The 21,851-nt window shown below is 40.0% G+C and overlaps 1 protein-coding gene across 1 annotated transcript; it reads right to left on the bottom strand.

Annotated features, from left to right (window-relative positions):
- Positions 1 to 1,291: 1,291 nt before the first annotated feature.
- METTL17 (methyltransferase like 17) lies at positions 1,292 to 21,128 on the bottom strand. Its single transcript, XM_034411508.3, has 14 exons — positions 20,904 to 21,128; positions 17,820 to 17,973; positions 16,598 to 16,753; positions 14,834 to 14,921; positions 13,889 to 13,970; positions 12,257 to 12,330; positions 11,355 to 11,449; positions 11,030 to 11,100; positions 9,597 to 9,704; positions 8,907 to 8,975; positions 7,726 to 7,767; positions 6,908 to 7,000; positions 3,470 to 3,654; positions 1,292 to 2,414 (listed from the first exon to the last, which is right to left on the bottom strand). Exons 1-14 carry the CDS (start codon positions 20,970 to 20,972, stop codon positions 2,258 to 2,260), a joined length of 1,443 nt encoding a protein of 480 aa, XP_034267399.2. The 5' UTR covers positions 20,973 to 21,128; the 3' UTR covers positions 1,292 to 2,257.
- Positions 21,129 to 21,851: the final 723 nt, after the last annotated feature.

Here is a 21,851-nt window from a genome sequence, read left to right as displayed (position 1 = left end):
AATTTCTCCTTATTTCTAGGTTGAATCTTTCCTTGATCAGTTTCTATTCATTATTCCTGGTCTGGCCTTCAGGTGCCTTGGAAAATAGCTTGATCCTCTCCTCTCTGTGGCAGCCCCTCAAATATTGGAACACTGTTATCATGTCTGCCCTGGTCTTTCTCTTCCCTAGACTAGCCATGCCCAGTTCCTGCATCCGTTCATCGTATGTTTTAGCCTCCAGTTTCCTAATCATCTTGGTTGCTTTTCTCTGCACTCTTTCTAGAGTCTCAACATCTATTTTATACACACGCAATAGCCAACTGGAATTCGAGCTGCCTAGGTTAAAACAAAATACTGGATAAGACAGATCACCAATTTAATCCAGTCAAGTCTCAAATGTTCCATGGGCTGATGTTTTTCAAACCTGGAAACTTCCAAGATGTGTGGACTTCAACTCCCAGAATTCCCCAACCAGCAAGAGAGACTAAAGCCAGCAATTTTGAGAATTGAAATCCATACATTTTAAAAATTGCCAGGTTTATATAATACTGACCTAGATCACTGCTGTCAAACTCGCGGCCCATGGGCAGGATGCGTCACGTGCTAGTCACGCCCACGTCTGGTTTAGCGAAGGGGGAAAAATACATCACATGAAGACGCCGTGACAAAGTGAGTTTGACACCCCTGACCTACATGATTCATTCTCACCAAGAAAGACTATAATTAACTCGATTGATTTCAGCAGGCTTTTAAAAAAAACACTGCTATCACAGATACAAAGCTACACTAAATAATTGCCTGCATCACTGAGTAGAATCTGCACCCTCTTCTGATTAAGAAACTGGACCTCCAATTTCTCCTTACTGCCATTCAAATCAAAGTGGTAGAAATGGGGCAGCCAGATTTGGACTTCAGGAAGAATGGACAGGAATGTCCCAAAAGGTACTTTTTCAAGAGCTCAGAGCTGAAGAAGCTTCTTGGATGAGAAGCAAAATGTCTTCAAAGAAAAAAAAAACACAGAAAGACCAAAAAGCACTTTTGGGACAACCAGGACCTAGATGACTGAAAATTTTCATAGACAATAGATAGATAGGAATCAGACTCAGGCAGGGAGTACTACAGATCTGAGTGATAAGGAATTTTTTTCCCCCTCAACATGATTTGTGGGAAGGGAGGGAGAAAACATTGAGCAGAGCATGTTGGTGGCCTAAACAAAAGATCATCCTGGTTCAATGACAAAAAGCCTGCTGAGATATGAGATAAAGTGGTCATAAGCACACACCCTTTTGCATCATAGAGTAAGCCAAAACTGTTTTCCACTTCCTCTTCACTCAGGATCTCCAAGCCATTTTATTTGAACACCTTTTCTTAAAAAAAAAAAAAAAAGTTGGAAAATATTTGTTCTCTCCTTTAGCCAAACACATAACACAATAGGAAGGCAGAACAAGGAAGAAAACAACCACAATCAAGCCAAGCTTTTGAAACTGCTCATCAACCAATCCAAAATTAGGTAGGAGACGTATTTGTGAGTTTCAGGGCACCCAAGTGTCACTCAGAACAGAAAAATATTATGCTGACCCATATAGATTTGGCTTCTACTACTCCTCTGGAAGGGAGTGTTACTGCATTTCTTGTGTAACACACTCCTACTGTCTGTGAAAATGTTAATAAGCTAATTTTTTATCACCTTCAGTTAATCTTCTTATAGATGATGTTTTAAAAGGATGAGAATATTTAAATAGTCCATTTCCAACCCAAATGGAATAATTCAGAAAGAGATAAATGCAGTGTAGATTCTGGCACCCTCATGTTCTTGAAGCCTTTGTCATGCCCAATGAGCTCTCACAGCCAAATTGGAATCTGTAATCCAAATTCTTTGTAGAGCACAAGACTGAAGAAGTCGACCAAAGGGCTTGTCTCTGTGTCTTGTGAGAATGTTCAAACTGCCCACCAACATAATCACAGCTAATTAAATCTCTGGATACCTGACGTGGCTTGCTATTAATATCCAAGACAAAAACAGCTGAATTAAATCCACCACATCTGATACTGGCCAAAGTTGTTGCAAGAAAATCGCCATGATCCATAGAACACAGACTGAGGTATACCACACTTTGATGTTGTTGATTATACACGCACTACCGAGCAGAAACAACTTTGGGTCTACAGCTCCAAGAACAGCATAAGAAATTCAGATTCTGGAAACCAGCAAACTGAGATAGACATCCAGTCTGAACACACCAAAAGGAAGCATAAAAGTATTCCGGAAGGGACCTCATCAATTCTGATCCTGGCAAGGAGCAGTATTCACTTTTTGAGAATCGTTTATCTGGTCTTTGAGAGTTGACTTGTCCTCCGAAATGGATTTTATATCTGTAGTCAGGATAGGAAGCCGATCTCCACAATTACTGTTCCAGACACATCGATAGAGATCCCTGCAAGAAGCAAAGACAGGTGATGACCCCCAGAGCTACATTCATGGGCACTTGAATGTAACCCTGGATCTAGAGCTAACTTCTTAATCTTAATCCCAGTGCTCTTCAACATCTTCCTCAATGACTTGGAGAAGGATAGATGGGGAACTCATCAAATTTGCAGATGACACCAAGCTGGCAGGAAGAGCCAACACTCCGGAAGGTAGGCTTAAGATGCAGAAGGATCTTGACAGACTTGAACATTGGGCGCTATCTAACAAAATGAAATTCAGTGGTGAAAAAAGTAAGGTTCTGCATTTAGGTAAGAACAAAATGCACAGGTACCGTATATGTGGTAACTTGCTCAATAGCAGTAACTGTGAGAGGGATCTTGGAGTCCTAGTGGACAACCATTTAAATATGAGCCAGCAGTGTGCAGCAGCTCCCAAAAAAGCCAACACAGTTCTAGGCTGCATAAACAGAGGGATAGAGTCAAGATCACATGAACTGTTAATACCACTTTATAATGCTTTGGCAAGGCCACACTTGGAATATTGCATTCAGTTTTGGTTGCCACGATGTAAAAAAGATGTGGAGACTCTAGAAAGAGCAACAAAGATGATTAGGGGACTCAAGGATGAAACATATGAAGAATGGCTACAGGAACTGGGTATGTCTAGTTTAATGAAAAGAAGGACTAGGGGAGACATGTTAGCAATGTTCCAATATCTCAGGGGCTGCCCCAAAGAAGAGGGAGTCAAATTATTCTCCAAAGCACCTGAAGGCAGGACAAGAAGCAATGAGTGGAAACTAATCAAGGAGAGAAGCAATTTAGAACTAAGGAGAAATTTCCTGACAGTTAGAATAATTAATCAGTGGAATAACTTGCCTCCAGAAGTTGTGAATGCTCCAACACTGGAACTTTTTAAGATGTTGGAGTGAAGTGGTATAGGGTTTCCTGCCTAAGCAGGGACTAGAAGACCTCCAAGGTCCCTTCCAATTCTATTATTCTATTGGTTTCAGGGCAGCGGAGCCTGGATCTAGGACTTCTTACACCTCGAGAGGGAATCGAGTACCTGCTATGTTTCTTTGATGTCACAACAGCATGTTGAAGGGTGCCATCAGCACAACATAGATGCACATGGACATGGCGTTTGCGGCAAAGGACAGGTTGGGTGACGCGAGGCCAGGGCTCCATCGACTTGCCCGATTCCCGGCCCAGGATCAAGAAAGAAAATCTCTCGACTTTGTATGAAGGATTCTGGAGACAGAGACACACACATATAGGAGAGAATGATCTTAGAAAGTTAGGCTTTCTTCTTACAATCCAGGGAAGAAAAGCCAGCAGAAATGTTCGACTGACACAGTAATTGCTGATGCCATATTTTCTTCCAATAAGTCCAGGAATCCCTCGGGAAACAACATATAAATTCTAATTGAAATTGTGTAAAATGTAAAATCTGGGGGGTGGGGGTGGTGGATATGGGGGTAGGATAGGGATAGGGAAGCCTCCCCATAAAGTTTGACTTCCATCTATAAGCCAACAAAAAGATCTGACCAGGGCAACTGGCCTTGGGATGCATCTTTATGAATCCTGTAGCATTTCTTTTATCTCAAGGTTTGTAGATAGTCTTCACTATAATTGTATGGGAGATCTACAGCTACAACTCTCCAGTTTCCAAGCCGGGATGGCTTTCATTGCAAGGGAATTGTAACACACTCCACCTAGTTTAGAGAAAGCTGATTAAGACCCCTTCGTTTTTTTTTCATTTATAGAGTCATTGAATAAGATGGGTGGCCAAAAACATTAAACAAACAAATAAACAGGGGTGCAAAATGGTGCAATTTATCTCCAGAACTCAGAAACTTTATCAGAAGTAGGCTGATGTGTGATTTTTTTTTTGATGGCACAATGGTTAGAATGTAGCATTGCAGGCTAATTCTGCCAATTGCCAGGAGTTCAACCCTGACTGGCTCAAGGTTGACTTAGCCTTCCATCCTTCTGAGGTCAGTTAAATGAGGACCCGGGTTGTTGGGGACAATATGCTGACTCTGTAAACCACTTAGAGAGGGCTAAATAAAAAACTATGGAGCAGTACATAAGTCTAAGTGCTATTTTCTGGGTTGGTGCATGAAAGCCTAGGGGCTTTCATCGGCCCAATCCAGCAGAAAGAATAAGGTAGTCCTCATTTTGTGGCCACTCATTCAGCAATAGTTTGAAGTTATGATAGCAATGAAACAAGGAGCCTGGGCTGGTCCTTAACATTGTGGCCATTGCAACATGCCTATGGTCATATGATTGCGATTCAGGTGCTTAGCAAATGACACACAATTACAATGGTTGCAGTATCCGTGGTCATGTGACTGCCATTTGGGACCTTCACTAATGGCAATGAGTCAATGAGGAAACTGGCAAGAAGTAAAAGTTGCTGTAAAGTCACACTGTGCTTAATGATTACCTTTGATTTTGCATAACAACCATAACCAGAACTGCCACTCTAAACTGTGATCACATGATATATATATATACAACTGGGTCACTGTGTTGAAGGAGTTCCCTGTCCCAATTATAGTAGTTAACTCAGGACTACCTGTATTCCAGATCAGGGTCATGGTTTCCAAGTCTTTATGTATGTCAGGAATAATCATCAATTTAACTTTAGGCTTTATATATTTTGAGTTTCTGTTGGCAGTGTCTTTTATTTAATTTGCCCACACTTGAATTGCTTTTCTTGCTGCAAAGAATTCCACTTGCTTACTCAGAGGTTATGCTCTCATGACCCATTAAACTCTAACCCCAACCCTAATCCCAAAACAAAGCTTTATTCAGAAAACATCCAATCCAAAACAAATAAAGCATATGTCTTAATATGGTTCATCCAATGTGGTAGGACCTGGCCTGGGTTTTCCACAATACTCCACAAATTTTACAACTCCCTAGTTCTGCATCTTCTGAAAATCCAACCAATTGATTCAAACAGGAAAATGTTACCTTTTTCCAGACTTCACACAATCTTAAAATTGTATTCTGGGAGGAGGGTTTGTAAGCCAAAGTGAGGACCAGGAACAAAAACTAACTGTGGTTTAAATTACATAAAAATACAGCTAAGACTACTATTTCACACATATCTCATATTTTTATCTCTTTGTAAGTAAACTATAATTTGGGAATGAGCTGGGAGGTGTACGGGTCATATAGCAATGTCAAATAGTGCCAGAAATTGAACACATACTACTATCTGCTCTGATTCTTTGCTTTGCAGCCAATCCATGTTACATGAATACATCCTGCATAAATATCAAGTATTTATTGGGACTGCTGTGTTCTGAAGTGCTTTAAGCATTCATGTACAGGTGCGTCCATCATTCAGTCAATAATTATGGCCTTAGATCAGGCCGATAATGAGTTACGTGACCACGCCCAATTTTACAGGTGTGTGTTTGTGTGTTAGTTTTGTGTGTTAAGTGACCACCATAGTCATTAAGTGAACCCATTGGGCCTAATTGGTGTTTTCTGCTAAAAACTGTTTTCGTAGATTTTCACGGGTACAGTGTGCAAGTCTTGGCGTATTCGGGTCTTTTCCCGTGTAGGATTGAGAGTATCTTGGCGATGTTTCGACAAGGTCCCACTCGTCATCTTCAGGCTGGTGTCCTCGGCTTTGTGCTTGTGCGAGCATCTCCAATCACACTTTGCTCGCACAAGCACGAAGCCGAAGACACCAGCCTGAAGATGACGAGTGGGACCTCGTCGAAACGTCGCTAAGATACTCTCAATCCTACACGGGAAAAGGCCTGAATACGCCAAGACTTGCATGTGTGTGTGTGTGTGTGTGTGTGTATTTCTGAGGTTTTCGCGGGTGTTTGTATGTAGGTCTTTGGTTATTCGGGTTTTCTCCCGCGTAAAATTGGAAGTGTCTTGGCGATGTTTCGATGAAGTCTTGAAGACGTTTCGACGTTTCGTCATCTTCAGGCTGGTGTTTTCGGCTTCACGAAAACACGAAGCACGAAGCTGAAAACACCAGCCTGAAGATGACGAATGAGACTTTGTTGAAACGTCGCCAAGACACTTCCAATTTTACACGGGAGAAAACCCAAATAACCAAAGACACACACACACACACACACACACAACCATAAATAGCGGTCACAATTGTAAATATGGTCTGGTTGCCAAGAAGACAAAATACAATCATGTGACTGCAGCAGGAGGAGGTCGGAACTTCAGGTCTTTTTTAAGTAGTTTTGGGGAGGCCTGTTGTAAGGCCTCCCCAAAGCAACTGCTCATAAATTGAGGACTATCTATAGATGGTTCCCACAGTTATGTAAGAATGGTAGAAGCACAATGCAAAGAAATAGAAGATGCAGACTTGATTTGGTCTGCTCAGACCCAGTTAGTTCACCAAGATTTCTGTTGTAGTATCCGGGGTGTGGGGGGTGTGAGCAAAACGCATTAAGCACACAGGTTTATCACCCCATCTCTTCTCAAGGGAAGACAAGCAGGCAGACAGACTTACCCAAGACAAAGGCAGGGGTTGATACTGCTGGAGGAAGTTGCACGGCAAAGGATTATCCAGTAACAAGCGAGGACAGGGTAAGTGGTGTGGACACTAGACAAGTAAAAGGAGAGAAGTCCATTGCTATTATGTTTCAGTAATCCTGAGCCTTGATGAACACAAGAACGCCAAGATTTGTATGTTTTCTGGGTTCACATTCAAAGATCTGGTTCAGAGTCAGAAAAGTAAGAATTCTGGCGTTAAAAAAACAACCCTGAAACAAATCAACAGAGTTGGAAGGGACCTTGTAGGTCATCTTGAGCCGAGGTGGCACAGTGGTTAGAATGCAGTACTGCAGGCTATTTCAGCTGATTGCTAGCTGCAGTTTGGCAGTTCAAATCTCAGCGGCTCAAGGTTGACTCAGCCTTCCATCCTTCCGAGGTGGGTAAAATGAGGGCTCAGATTGTTGGGGACAATAGGCTGATTCTGTAAACTGCTTAGAGAGGGCTGTAAAGCGCTATGAAGTGGTATATAAATCTAAGTGCTATTGCTATCTAGTCCAACTCTCCGCCCAAGCAGGAGACCCTTTACCATTTCTGACAAATGGCAGTCCAATCTCTTCTTGAAAGCTTCCGGTGATGAAGCTCCCACAATTTCCAAAGGCAACTTCTGTTCCAGTGGTTGACTGCTCTCACTGTCAGAAAATTTCTCCTTATTTCCAGGCTGAATCCCTCCTTTACCCAAGAGCAAAACAAGACTGGCTTGAAGTCCAACACAGCAGATGAGACATTTTTTTATGTCTTTGATAAATGTAACTCTGGATAGAATTCAGTACTTACCGGAGCAAAAACATGAGCTTCTTCTTTTACTTTATCTGCCTCCTGAGAACAAAATGAAAAAGTTTCAATCAGTAAAAATGGTGACCTCCACACTTTTCTGTAACCTTAACATGGAGGCTCACAGACTATGATATACGATTTTTGAATGACTGCTACAGCTTATTCAGAGCCTGGAGGATAAACAGAGACAAAAACAAAACAAATAATTTGGGAAATTAACATTTAAATTAAATTAAGACTGCAGAAAAAAAAAAACCACCATCCACTCAAATGTGGCACGGGGGAAGGGGAATCCTGAAAGTTCACACCTTATTCTCACTTCAGAATAGAGGTGACTCTCCCTGCAATTAGGGTAGGAGAGAAGAATCCATTCACTGCTTAATTAAATCAGATTTGGAGAACCTGTATAAACATGTAGATGTAAAGAAGAACTGGAACAATTAAATGACACCTGCAATGCATGTGGGAGAGAACGAAAATCCAAACAGATACTTATGAATAGAAAATAGCATAGCATAGCATAGCATAGCATAGCATAGCATAGCATAGCATAGCATAGCATAGAATTTTTTATTGGCCAAGTGTGATTGGACACACAAGGAATTTGTCTTTGGTGCATACGCTGTCAGTGTACATAAAAGAAAAGATACGTTCATCAAGAATCATAAGATACAACACTTAATGATAGTCATAGGGTACAGATAAGCAATCAGGAAACAATATCAATATAAATAGTAAGGATCCGAGCAAAAAAATTACAGTCATAGAATCATAAGTGGAAGGAGATGGGTAATGGGAACGATGAGAAGATTAATAGTTGTGCAGACTTAGTAAATAGTTTGACAGAGTTGAGGGAATTATTTGTTTAGCAGAGGGATGGTGTTTGGGAAAAAACTGTTCTTGTGTCTAGTTGTTCTGGTGTACAGTGCTTATTAATTATTACTTATTTATTATTATTATTATTATTATTATTATTATTATTATTATTATTATTATTATTATTTAGTACTTATTAATTGTATCCTCACTTTCAAAGAAACAAACAACATAAAACTATCCCCAACTTAAGAACCATCTAATGAGACATATCTGATGCATGATCTTTCTTTCACCATCGTTTTACAACCTTCCCCCCACCCCCCTCTTTTAAGCATGCCATTAACTGAAGAAAGGTGACTCGCCTTCAAAATGACATCTCGGGCCTCCATGAGCATCTGATGGCCTTCCTTGGTTCCATTTTCAACCAGAACCTAGAAAACGATATAAAACAGAGGAGGGGTAGACAAATAAAAGAGGTCCTGCAGACCAAATGCAACTCAGGTTGTCACTCCAGCAATTTAACACTTCCTTTTTCTTTTTTTTCCCGTCAAATCCTGACCTTCTTCCCATACTAGTCTACTTCTCCAAGTACTGAGAAGACACCTTCTTTCATGCAGCCAAAGATCAAGTACTATTGGTTCCTGCCTCTTTTGAGAAAGGTAGAATAGGGTAAGGTGTGTGTTTTTATCACATGAAAATCTGTTTTAACAAGAATGAGGACTCCAATAACGTGGATAAAAGGTTCAAAGAAGGGCAATTAAGAGGGTTAAGGGGCTGGAGCAGCTTTCAGGCAGCAGCATCAGGAAGAGCATGGAGAGCAACCACCTTCTAAAGAATGATGGACAACTTTCCTGCAGCCAGCAACACCCAGCAGAATGCAAAAAGGGGAGTTAAGGGCGATCCATAATCGACAGGCTGCTATCTCTCAAATCAAAGAAGTTATCAAAAGAGCATTCCGGGTGAACCAGGCAAAGTTTCAAGGCAGAGCAGAGAGTAACCATCTCGCATCAACTGACTGAATCCACGCAGGCAATTCATGTCATGTTCCTTACCAGAAAGTTGTTGGTTTTTTTCCATAGGTTTTTCACTGTTGCCATCCTCTGACCATAGGTTGGCAGGTCATTGAGAGAGAAAGCGGATACTGTGAGGTCAAATGTCATCTATGGAGGGGAAGGTGAAAATGGAAATTAAACCATTCTCCAATTACAAATTCTGTCTGAGAAAGCCTATTGGTAGAAATCAAGAGTCCCTGGCTTCAAAGGTTAAAATCTTGGTTCAAATGCAGCATGCGCTCTTTACCCATATATCTCCCAGGCCTAACGTGAGAATCCAGTTAAGGTAGGACAAATACATTTTTATTAAAAGAGTCATCCTAATAAGAGCTTCTCATTTTATTCAATCATTCTACATGTTGGCTGGCGAATTCTGGGAATTGAATTTCACATATCTTAAAGTTGCCAAGTTTGCAAAAACATTGCTGTGAATGGTTGGTTATTGGAAAACTATTCTAACCATGAGGAAAAGTACAACACTAAAATAATTACGAATTCCCTTTCCTTTCTCATAATTCTTGCACTAAAGTGTGTGCTATTGGACTCCATGCCTTAAATGGCTCTTCAGGATAACAGAGTCAGAAGGAACTTTGTAGGTCATCTAGTCCAACCCCCCCATCCAAGCAGGAGACCCTACACCTGTGGTGAAATCCAAATTTTTTTATTACCAGTTCTGTGGGCATAGCATGGTAGCCATGGTGGCATGGCATGGTGGCTTGGCTTGGTGGGCGTGGCAGGGGAAGGATACTGCAAAATCTCCATTCTCACCCCACTCTGGGGCCAGCCAGAAATGGTACTTACTGGTTCTCTGAACTACTCAAAATTTCCACTACTGGTTCTCCGAACTGCTCAAAATTTCTGTACCAGTTCTCCAGAACCTGTCAGAACCTGCTGGATTTCACCCGTGCCCCTACACCACTTCTGACAGATGGCAATCCATTCTCTCTTCCAACTGTGCAACTATATGTATGTATGCAGAAACATCACTCATACATACATACATACATACATACATACATACAATTGTAGATATATTTATTTAAAATATTTATATGAGGTAAATATATCTATGTATATTGGGAAACAGATCTCTCTTTTATATTCTGCATATGAATCCTTTTTCTTAAATCCAAGCCAAATGAATAGTTTGTAACATTTTCTAATACTATTTTAAAACTTTCCAGCCTATAAATTAATGCACCCAAAGTAGATCAGTTTCAATTACTTAAGCCACAGTGGAATCAGGTGGAGTTTGTAAATAAGTCAGTAAAGTAAATTCTTGTGAGAGTGCTAGGAAGATTCCATAGGGAAAATGTTGCACTAAATATCCCCAACCCATAGATCAACAGAACCCTCAAGAGTTGGCATGGTATATTCATCAAGTCTTCTGGGACTCTGTCTCTTTGGAATGCAGCTGTGTGAACTGTACTTACCTTTGGTCCAACGGGGGTAAACTGCCTGAAGTATACACCAGGAAAGCAGAGCTCTTGGGATTCAGAGATGCCTAGGGAGAAAACAGACAACAGTAAATCCACAGAGAAAGGGGCCTGTGAGAGGTGGAAATCCAATAAGCGATCCTGGAGGGGACCTAGGGAAAATACAAGTAAAGGAGGCACAGGCGTATGATCGTCAGGAAAAGAACAGAGTGATGAGCAACCACCTTTGGGGCCTAATTGAAAGGAAGTTACCTGGTGATCTAACAATTAAAAAGGAAAAAAAAAATTGGTTTGGAAAAGACAGCCTCAGGCCCCATCTCACCTTGCATCAGCTTCTCTGCCAGGGCCAGCATGGGAAGAGAGCAATCAATATTCATGTATTCTTTCAAGCTTTCGCCCCAGATGCTATGGGCTGCCCTAAGGTATAGAAAAAAGCAAAACAGAATAGATTAGATAGATAGATAGATAGATAGATAGATAGATAGATAGATAGATAGATAGATAGATAGATATGGATGGATGATAGATTGGAAAGATGGATGTATAGATAAGAAGAATGGATGGACAGATAAGATAGAGAGAGAGAGGAAAGATGGATGGACAGATGGATAAATAGGAAAGATGGATGGATAGATAAGAAGAATGGATGGATAGATAAGATAAAGAGAAAAGATGGATGTATAGATGGATAAATAGGAAAGATGGATGGATAAGAAGGATGTATAGGTGGATGGATGGATGATGATGATGATGTTATAAATATGAAGACACATTACCTCCCCAACCCCCACCAGATTCACTTTTGTTGGCTTCCCCCAATGGAAAGGCACTGTCACAAGCATACTGCTTGAACTTCTTTTTCGCTAGTCTTGTGTTCTTCCTATTATACTGACTATGGAGACCTGGCTGCAGATTTCCCCCCATTTTGGAAGCATTCCTGCACATGATCCTCTTCAAAATGGATGGGAAGCTCCACTTTCAGAATGTCCCTATTTAGGAAAATTAGGAGCCCTAACCCAAACTTGTTCACATGTCCAATGGCTGGCTTGGCAGCATTCATCCCCTTAAAAAAAAAATGTTACAGTGAAGCCATAACCAACGAAAGATTGCCTTCCCCTCTCTTTCCCTTGTTTTAGTGACTCATTCCCTCTACTAGGGAGATAAGTCTCACTGTTGCTACTGCTGCCGAGAAAGGCAGTTTCTCCCTTCCAAGGGGGTTCTCACCAGCTGACAGCACCGCTACCCGAGCCGAAATCCAGCAAAGTTTTGGGCTGGAAATCTGGTACTCGCTTCTGGATCTGAAGGGAACAAAGTTGCAGAGAAAAAGGGGTCACTTTCTCAGTTTGGAAGGACAGTATAATATTTAGAATAGAACAGAATTCTTTTTGGGCCAAGCGTGATTGAACACACAAGGAATTTGTCTTGGTGCATACATAAAAGAAAAGATGCATTGGTCAAGAATCATAAGGTGCAACACTTAATGATAGTCATAGGGAAATATAAATCTTAAGGATACCAAAAACAAGGTTACAGTCATACAATCATAAGTGGGAGGAGATGGGTGATAGGAACGATGAGAAGATTAATAGTAATGCAGACTTAGTAACTAGTTTGACAGTGTTGAGGGAATTATTTGTTTAGCAGAGTGATGGCATTCGGGAAAAAAAACTGTTCTTGTGTCTAGTTGTTCTGGTGTGCAGTGCTGTATAGCATTGTTTTGAGGGTAGGAGTTGAAACAATTTACATCCAGGATGTGAGGGGGTCTGTAAATATTTTCACAGCCCTCTTTTTGACTCATGCAGTATACAAGTCCTCAATGGAAGGCAGGTTGGTAGCACTTATTTTTTCTGCAGTTCTAATTATCCTCTGAAGTCTGTGTCTGTCTCGTTGGGTTGTAGAACCAAACCAGACAGTTAGAGGTGCAGATGACAGACTCAATAATTCCTCTGTAGAACTGAATCAGCAGCTCCTTGGGCAGTTTGAGCTTTCCAAGTTGGCGCAGAAAGAAAATTCTTTATTTGCCAAGCTTAATAAGGTAAGACATGATTTAAAAAAAAAAAAAAAAAAGACCTTATGTTTTAAGTTTGGCAGAGATGCTACTTATGACTTTCACTGACTTTCAAAAGAAGAGTGCTGCTGAAGTACAGGCCCTGTTCACAACATCCCAATTTCAATTGCTATAAACGAGCACCCATAGCAAAAGTCAGGCTACCTGATATTTAATATCAAAACAATCAATGGAGAATGGGTATATGTTGGGATTTCTGGACCTTACACACGATGTAAAGGAACAGTCTCCTTTCCTATCACATTTATACAGTCGAGTATGAGGAAAAGTTACTCATCAGCTAAATTTGGTTCTGGCACATGAATATGTATTTCAACAATAATTTTGGCTTATCCTATTAAATGATTAATACTGCAAGAATGCAGGTAATCAGTGGTTGTGCCCTAAAAATATCTATCTCTTCTTTCCTAAAAAAAGAAGATAAAGGAGAGAAGCAACCTGGAAGGAGAAAATTCCTAACAGTGTGAACAATCAACCAGTGGAACAAATTGCCTTCGGAAGTTGTTGGTGCCCCATCACTGGAAGCTTTTAAGAAGAGTCTGGACAGCCAGAATTAGTATAGGTCTCCTGTGTGAACAGGGAGTTGGACTAGATGACCTCCAAGACCCCTTCCAACTCTGTTACTGTTGCTGTTAGAAAGCGGAGATGTTAACAATGAGTTAACATCCAGAGGAGTGACAGGATTCTAAGCCTGGCGTTATCACCATGCTCCCTCCGTGAAGTCCTGCTGGATTGTCTTCCAACGTCATCCTGCCCACTGCCCTCTGGAAGCAACTGCTGCAACTTACTTCATGGAAAGCTCGGCTCACTGCTGCATAGTTTGCATCCATCCGGCTGACCATGTATATAAAGCTGAGCTCTTCGGTATATCTCGAGAAAGAAAAATTGCAATTGTGGTCAGTACAAAAAAAGAAAGCTACACGGATACTTCTCACCATACAGCTAAGCGGAAGTCACCTAGTCATGAGAATAGCCACCATAAAGTGGAAGCAAAGAGCAGACATATACAGAGCAAAGAATGATGTAGCTCTCATTCTGATAATAAATATTTGGCTTTTCTCCTAGGCCTTAGGAGAGTGAGTTCCAGGGGTGAAATGCTCTCGGTTTGGAACGGATCGGCCAATCCGGTAGCGATGGCGGCGGGTGGTTTGGAGAACCAGTAGTAAAAATCTCTGTCCCCCGCCCCGCCCATGCCATGCTGAGCCGCGCGATCATCAGAGGCTTTTTTTTTACTTTTAAAAGCTTTTTTTCTACAACCTCTTCAGCTGAAAAAACGCTTTTAAAAGTTAAAAAAAAAAAAGCCTCAGATGATCGCATGGCTCAGCTGGGATCATCAGAGCCTTTTAAAAGCATTTTTTAACAACCTCTTCAGCTGAAGAGGTTGTAGAAAAAATGCTTTTAAAAGTAAAAAAAAAAAAAAAGTTGGCCACGCCCACCCAGTCACACCACAGAACCAGTAGTAACAAATTTTATATTTCACCACTGGTGAGTCCCTTCCACTTTTGTTTCATCGTACATAGAAGAGGTTTGTATTTTTTTTTAAAGTATAAACAGCCAAAAGTTCTTCTGAAATCAGGCAAAGTTTAAATCATCATCGTAACACCAACACCCATAATAATAGGGAGGAACTATGTGAAAAGAAAAATAGGACTTTGTGATTCAAAGAGATTAAAGCAAGAAGGGTCAACTACGTCTTCCTCCAGAAATCAGAATCCTGAGTTGTAAACACTCACTTTAACTCTTCCCAGTGGTAGGTTGATTTACGAATAGCAGTCAAAACTTTTTGCTTTAGCTTCTCATCGCTTTCATCTAGAGATCCATCTAAAAAAGATGTATGAGAAAGTATACTATTGTCACAATTATTACATTTTTATCTCACCCTTTCTCAAAGAGAGTGTAATATACATCATCGCTCAGCCTCTTACTGCTCTATCTACACAATCAGCCCTGATAGGTAGGATCGATCCAAGACCATTCAGCAAAATGGGGGTTTTCGGAATTCTGGCCCCTCCATATTGCTCTGTTTTTGCAGAAAATCCTGATTGAAAACAATCAACTTTCCTCCAGAATTTATTTTAATTTATTTGTTAGTCACAGCTCAGCTTTTCTGCAGGGGCTCAACAATTCCATGAGATAAACTGTCTTGACAGAGAATGGCCAAGATCTCCATGTATTTTGTCAAAGTGAGGAAAAACTAACATTCTAATATTTAGTATTTACTGGACTCCATCTTTAGAGAAAAGGACTATCAAAAACAGCATTTTGTTGGAGGTACAATAAGGATAGTGCTTCTTTAAAACATGTTTTTACAAAGTCCTGTACATAGGGAGAAAGAAGTTGATTACGTAAATTGTGCAACAAAACTCTAAAATTTTCAGGGAATAATATTCTTTGAAATTACAGGTAGTCCACAACTTGCAGTCACTTGTTTAGTGACTGTTTGAAGTTACAGCAACACTGAAAAAAGTGGCTTTTCGCCCTTATGACCATTGCAGCACCCCCACAGGTTTGTGATCAAAATTCAGACACTTGGCAACTGGCATGTATTTTATGACAGTTGCGCTGTCCCTTGGTCACTTAATCACCATCTGTAACCTTCCCAGCTGGCTTACGACAAGCAAAGTCAATAGGAGAAGCCAGATTTGCTTAATGATCAAAATGTTCAAGGAAGGTCGTAAAATGAGGCAACACTCCCTTAACAACTGTCTTGCGTAGTAATGGAAATTCTGGGCTCAGTTGCTGTCACAAGTTGGGGACTACCTGTATAATTTTGGTGCATGAAATTTGACCGTTGGACAACATAAACAGATTTTCTGTGCACATTACTATGGCCAAAAAGCTAATATTGCAGCATTAGGAAGATGAATGAATGAATCAATTCCCTCAATGAACTGAGGCCCTGATTGCACTTTTCACCTATGAGCTAGTTATTTAGAGATGTAGCCTTTGTATAGGCAAGTATAATGAAATATGAGACTCATTTATATAGAATTCAGAATAAAGTCATATAAATATATTAACAATGTGTACATAAATCTTATTTGGACTAGAGTTATATATAGAATAGTAACTGTTTATTGTTATAAATGACATATTATTTGGCCATATTTCTTTCCCCATGATTTCATATCAAACTATTCCATGGTGGCGTAGTAGTTAGAATGCAGTACTGCAGGCTAACTCACTATTTACTGCCAGCAGTTCGATCCTGACCAGCTCAAAGTTGACTCAGCCTTTCATCTTCTGAGGCCAGTAAAATGAGACCCAGATTGTTGGGGGCAATAGGCTGATTCTGTAAATCGCTTAGAGAGGGCTGTAAAGCACTGTGAAGTGGTATATAAGTCTAAGTACTATTGCTATTCCTCAAGTTTTCTTTCAGTTCTCCCAACTCTTCTTTGTAATTACCCTGTATGTTTTTGATATCGTACTTCAATAAAAATTAAAAAGTGCTTCTGGCTGCTTCTGTTTTCTCTCTATCATTCATACCCCACTTTCACCTTTCTCCTGGATCAGGACTTCTGCATCCTTCCTCAGCTTCTGTTCCAGGAGTTGTGATTTTTTACGCAGATCTTTCAACTCTACCGGGCGTTTGCGGCTCCAGAGGTAGTTGCTAAAAGACTTGGATTTCTTCTCCAGATCGCGTATAGGTGATTCTGGGAGAAAGAACAAGACTTATGACAGAAACCAAAGGAGGTTTCTTTGGGTTCTATGACAGCCATTGAAATCTAAAAAGCATCCCAGAAGATAATGGTAAACCAATTCAACGTTGTTGCTAAAGAAACTATAGGGATAGATTTAAGTGAAAGAATAGAGAAATAATACTCTCCAAACTGAAAAACAAGTAGGATCACTGAATTCACCCTGTCATTTCAGTTTCCGGAACTGTACGGCTAGGACTTAATTGACTCTAGAATTATGGTTGTAAGTTGTACAGGTTTTTAAGTGGGACATCATGTGACCAATCTGATTTCATGATTATTTTTTTTTTGTGGCAGCACTTAAGGAAATCACCATGGTTATTAATGGATCATGTCTGCAATAGATTTTACGGAAGTAAACACCAGTTCACCAAAAATTGTTGTAAATTTTGGTCATGTGACTGTAGTATCATGCAAACAGCCGTAAATGTGGGCTGGTTGCCAAGCACCCAAAATGTAATCACATATGAATGAACGATCGCAGAAGTCGGGTTTGTTTAATCTAGAGAAAAGAAGGACTGGGGGGGGGCATGATAACAGTATTCCATATTTGAGAGGTTGCCACAAAGAGGAGAGGGTCAACTTATTTTCCAAAGCATCAGAAGGCAAGACAATAAATAACAGATGGAAACTAACCAAAGAGAGAAGCAACCTGGAATTAAGGAGAAACTTCCTAACAGTGAGGACAATTAACCAGAACAACTTGCTGTCAGAAGCTGTAGTTGCTTCATCACTGGAAGATTTTGAGAGACTGGACAGCCACTTGTCTGAAACAGTATAGGGTCTCTTGCTTGAACAGGGGTTTGACTAGAAGACCTCCAAGGTCCCTTCCAGCTCTATTCTGATTGATTGATTGATGACTTCAAATCTAACTGGTATGTACTTTTTTGGGGGGGTCCATCATAATTTTTAACAGTTGCTAAGCAGCCGATTGTAAATCTGAGATTACCTATAGCATACCTTCAACCAAGACACCAGCTGATATACTCAGACAATCCAATCTTTAACAAGTTTTACTCACGGGCTACCCAAAAGGAAACTGCTTGCACTAACTCAGGCGGAAGCTTCACACATTTGAGATGGAGGATGCCTGGGTGTTTTCGGTGAGGAACGTTGTTTAGGAAATTTGAAGAATTATCTACTTGAGAAACATTGGGAACAATGGTCGCCAACCTCTGAGCAAGGAGACAAGAAAGAAAAATTTATCGGCATGGTACCTGCTGCTGCATATAACAACAGCTGCAAGATTGGCATGGGCCCAATACTGGAAGATGGATGTTAGCCCACCCGAACAAGTAGTAATTCAGAAAATAATGAATTGTGCGGAATCAGATTGGCTTACTATGTTATTGAAAGGACGGGGGGACAGAGATTACTATATATCTTGGAGTCAATTGTATAAATGGATGTCAAATCAAGCTATAGAGATACTGGATAAGCATGTCAATTGGTATATGTAATAGACTTTTGTACGTTATCCTATATATGTAATGGGACAAGTTTATTTCCTTCTCGCGTTGTGATGTAGACCGCTATAGATTTAATGTTTGTTGGATGTATAAGATAAAATAAAAAAAAAGAAAGAAAGAAAAATTTAGGGCAGAGTTTTAAGATTTCGTCATAAGATAGACAAATCCCAAAATCATGTAGAAAAATCATGTAGAATTACAGGTAATCCTCAACTTTTGACCACAATTGAACCCAAAATTTCTGTTGCTAAGCAAGACCTTTGTTAAGTGAGTTCTGCCCCATTTTATGACCTTTCTTGCCACAGTTGTATGCAAATCACTGCAGTTGTTTAGCAACACTGTAAAGTGAATCTGGCTTCCCCACTGATCTTGCTTGTTAGAACATTGCAAATTATAATATGATCCTGGGACACTGAAATCATCATAAAATGAGCCAGTTGTCAAATATCTGAATTTTGATCATGTGACCATGAGGATGCTGCAATGGTGGCAAGTGTAAAAAGAAGTCATATTTTTTTTCAGTGCGATTGTAACTTCAAATGGTCACTAAATGAAGGGTTGTTAAGTTGAAGACTATCTGTACAAGGTTCTGTTCTTTCTAAAGTGCAGCTGTCAGAAGAATATATAGATTGTAATTTTCTGACTTTCCAATGTGTCATTGGGCACACGTTAACTTCTGTTACAATAGAAACAATTAAAAGTTATTATTTTGCACCTTTGAAATCACAGCAAGTAGTGTACGTGATTCTAATTATGATTAGAGTATAACTGTATTCCTGAATTAAAGCCAGTTTACCACATTGCTATGTTTCTGGAACAGAAGCTAAAACTGATTCTTGTTCTCCTAAGAAATTGTTTTCCTGGAATAATTCTTATTTAACAGGCAAAAGAATGGGGATAGCGTGAAAAATTGGAGCTGAAAATAGTTAATACCCAAATCCACTTATTAACTATTAAAACTTCTGAAGTTGTGAAAAGAATAATTCCTTCCTGAAAGCATTGATTGGCAAAATATTTGTTTAGAACATTTGCTAATTTGGACCTGAAACATTGATAGCCTTGGAAATACCAATGATTTTATTTTATTATTCCAAGTTACACAGCTGTCTATCTCAAATTCATGACTCTGGGCAGCAAATACCTATCAATATCTATGTAAAAATAGAAAACTATATATCACGTTGACCATCTTTCTTTTTTAAGAGGCTGCACCAACAATTCACTTTTATCAACAACTGAAGGATCAGAGTTAATGTTAGGCTATGATTGAAAACACACATCAATTTATTTATTCATATTTCATATTTCTTAACTGCCCATCTTCCTCAGATGCATGGCACATGACTAACTCCAGAAGAAAAGTAACATTAATACATAAAATTGCTTGTAGAAATATGAGATTAACATACAGGTAGACCTCGACTTGCAACAGTTCATTGAGTGACCGTTCGAAGTTACATCATCACTGGAAAAAAATGACTTATGACCGTTTTTCATACTTATGACCACTTTAGTATCCCCATGGTCATGGGATCTATATTCGGATGATTGACAACTGACTCTCATTTATGACGGGTTGCAGTGTTCCCGGGTTATAGGATCACCCTTTGTGACCTTCTGTCAAGCAAATTCAATGAGGAAACCAGATTCACTGAATAACCGTGTTACTAACAGCCGCAGTCATTCACTTAACAACCATGCCAACCAAAGTCGTAAAATGGGGCAAAACTCTTAACAAATATCTCACTTAACCACATAAATTTCAGGCTCAACTGTGGTTCTAAATTAGGAATACCTGTATTTAGCAGCTCCTATATATTTCTTGTTAATCCTGAGCCCTTTATGACCACCCTCAGTATCATTCAGCCATTTATCTCTTTCTTTATTTATATCCGGCCTTTATTTCTACAAATAACTTAAGATGGCAAACATACCCAACACACTTTTTATTTTCCCCATAACAACAACCCTGTGAGGTGGGTTGGGATGAGTGTGTGACTGGCCCAAGGTCACCCAGCTGGCTTTCATCCTAAAGAGGGACTAGAACTCACAGTCACCCAGTTTCTAGTAGTTCTCATGAAACTATTATATTATTATATTAATTATATTATATTATAATATATATTATGTATTATATTATATTATATTACATTATATTATAATTATATAATTATAATTATTATATTATATTAATTATTTAATATAAAGCATTCATATCCCAACTTTTCTCTAAAAAGGAAAGTCTGAACCAGATTTCCATGGCCCATTCCGCTTTCAAATTTGGGATCTCCCCACCTCCCAGCTATCACTTCCAACCCAGCGCCTTCATTGAAGGATGGACTAAAACACCCATCAGCCACAGTCTCGCCTACATCGTTTTGCGGTAGAAATAGCCACACGGCGGATACCGCTGATTCCCTTTTAACGGCTATTATCTGCACAGCCCTAATTAATTCCCTTTTAACGGTTATTATAATTAAGAGTCCCTGCTTTTGAATTAATTTGAATGATATACAATTCGCCTTAATCCAGATTAAAACTCATTGGAGCCCGCCCGCTCCTCCTTCACCCGACCAATTAATTAAGAAGGATCAAACAGAGAGAAAGAGAGAGAAATAATAATAATAAAGTCTCACTCTGACTATTAAAGAAGGAGTAAAACCGGCGTGCGCGAACGCTACCCGTAAATGTTTTATTACCGCCATCTTCAGAAGGAACTTGCTGCTCAGCGCGCAGGCGCAATAATACACCCGCCCCTTTGGAAAAAAAACTCATCGCGGCCGCCATCTTGGGAAGGGATCGGAGAAACACTCAGAAAAGCGCCTGCGCGTCTCTTTTCGCTCGCGTTACCTTGCTACTTCGGGGTGGGGGCAGCCACAAATTCTTCCCGAACGGCTGATTGGTTGTCGAACCACCTTTGCGTCATCAGCATCCTTCCCTAAGATTCCGTGGGCGGCCGCGTTGTGTTTTTTTTTTAACTACTGCATGGGGGTTTATTTGCATAAATCTTTCAGATTGGTTCATTCATTGGTTGACCAGATGCTATCCCGGCCCTTCATTTGCATATGAGGCGCGCAATTTTGGAGAAAACTCGAAAAGTGTTTTTTCACCCGTTATTTCCTTCAACAGATGTGGGCGAAGGAGACGGGAGTGGGGAGGAATATCAGTTTCTCTTCTTCCCCCACCCCGTTTTCTTTGCTTTTGGGTGGAAGAAGGACTCTTTTTGAAATAATTCAAGATATTATTGCAATACTGAATTCCCCAGAGAGTGATTCACAAACTAGCCCTTTGATTTTAGGTGTTTTTGTGAAGCCACTCCATATAATATAAATCCCCCAAACTGTCTTGAGTCATCCAAGGTTTAGTTAGTTACAGCTTTTTGATAGATAGGTCAACAGAGTTGGAAGGGATCTTGTAGGTCATCTAGTCCAACCCCTGCCAAAGCAGGAGACTCAACACCATTTCTGACAAAGGGCAGTCCGGTTTCTTCTTGAAAGCTTCCAGTGATGAAGCTCCCACAACTTCTGAAAACAAGCTGTTCCATTAGATGATTGCTCTCACAGTCAGAAAATTTCTCCTTATCT

Source organism: Pantherophis guttatus, chromosome 4 (genome assembly GCF_059756535.1).
Source record: "Pantherophis guttatus breed Tessera chromosome 4, ASM5975653v1, whole genome shotgun sequence".
Taxonomy (NCBI): Eukaryota; Metazoa; Chordata; class Lepidosauria; order Squamata; family Colubridae; genus Pantherophis; species Pantherophis guttatus.
This window is presented reverse-complemented; position numbering and strand designations above follow the sequence as displayed.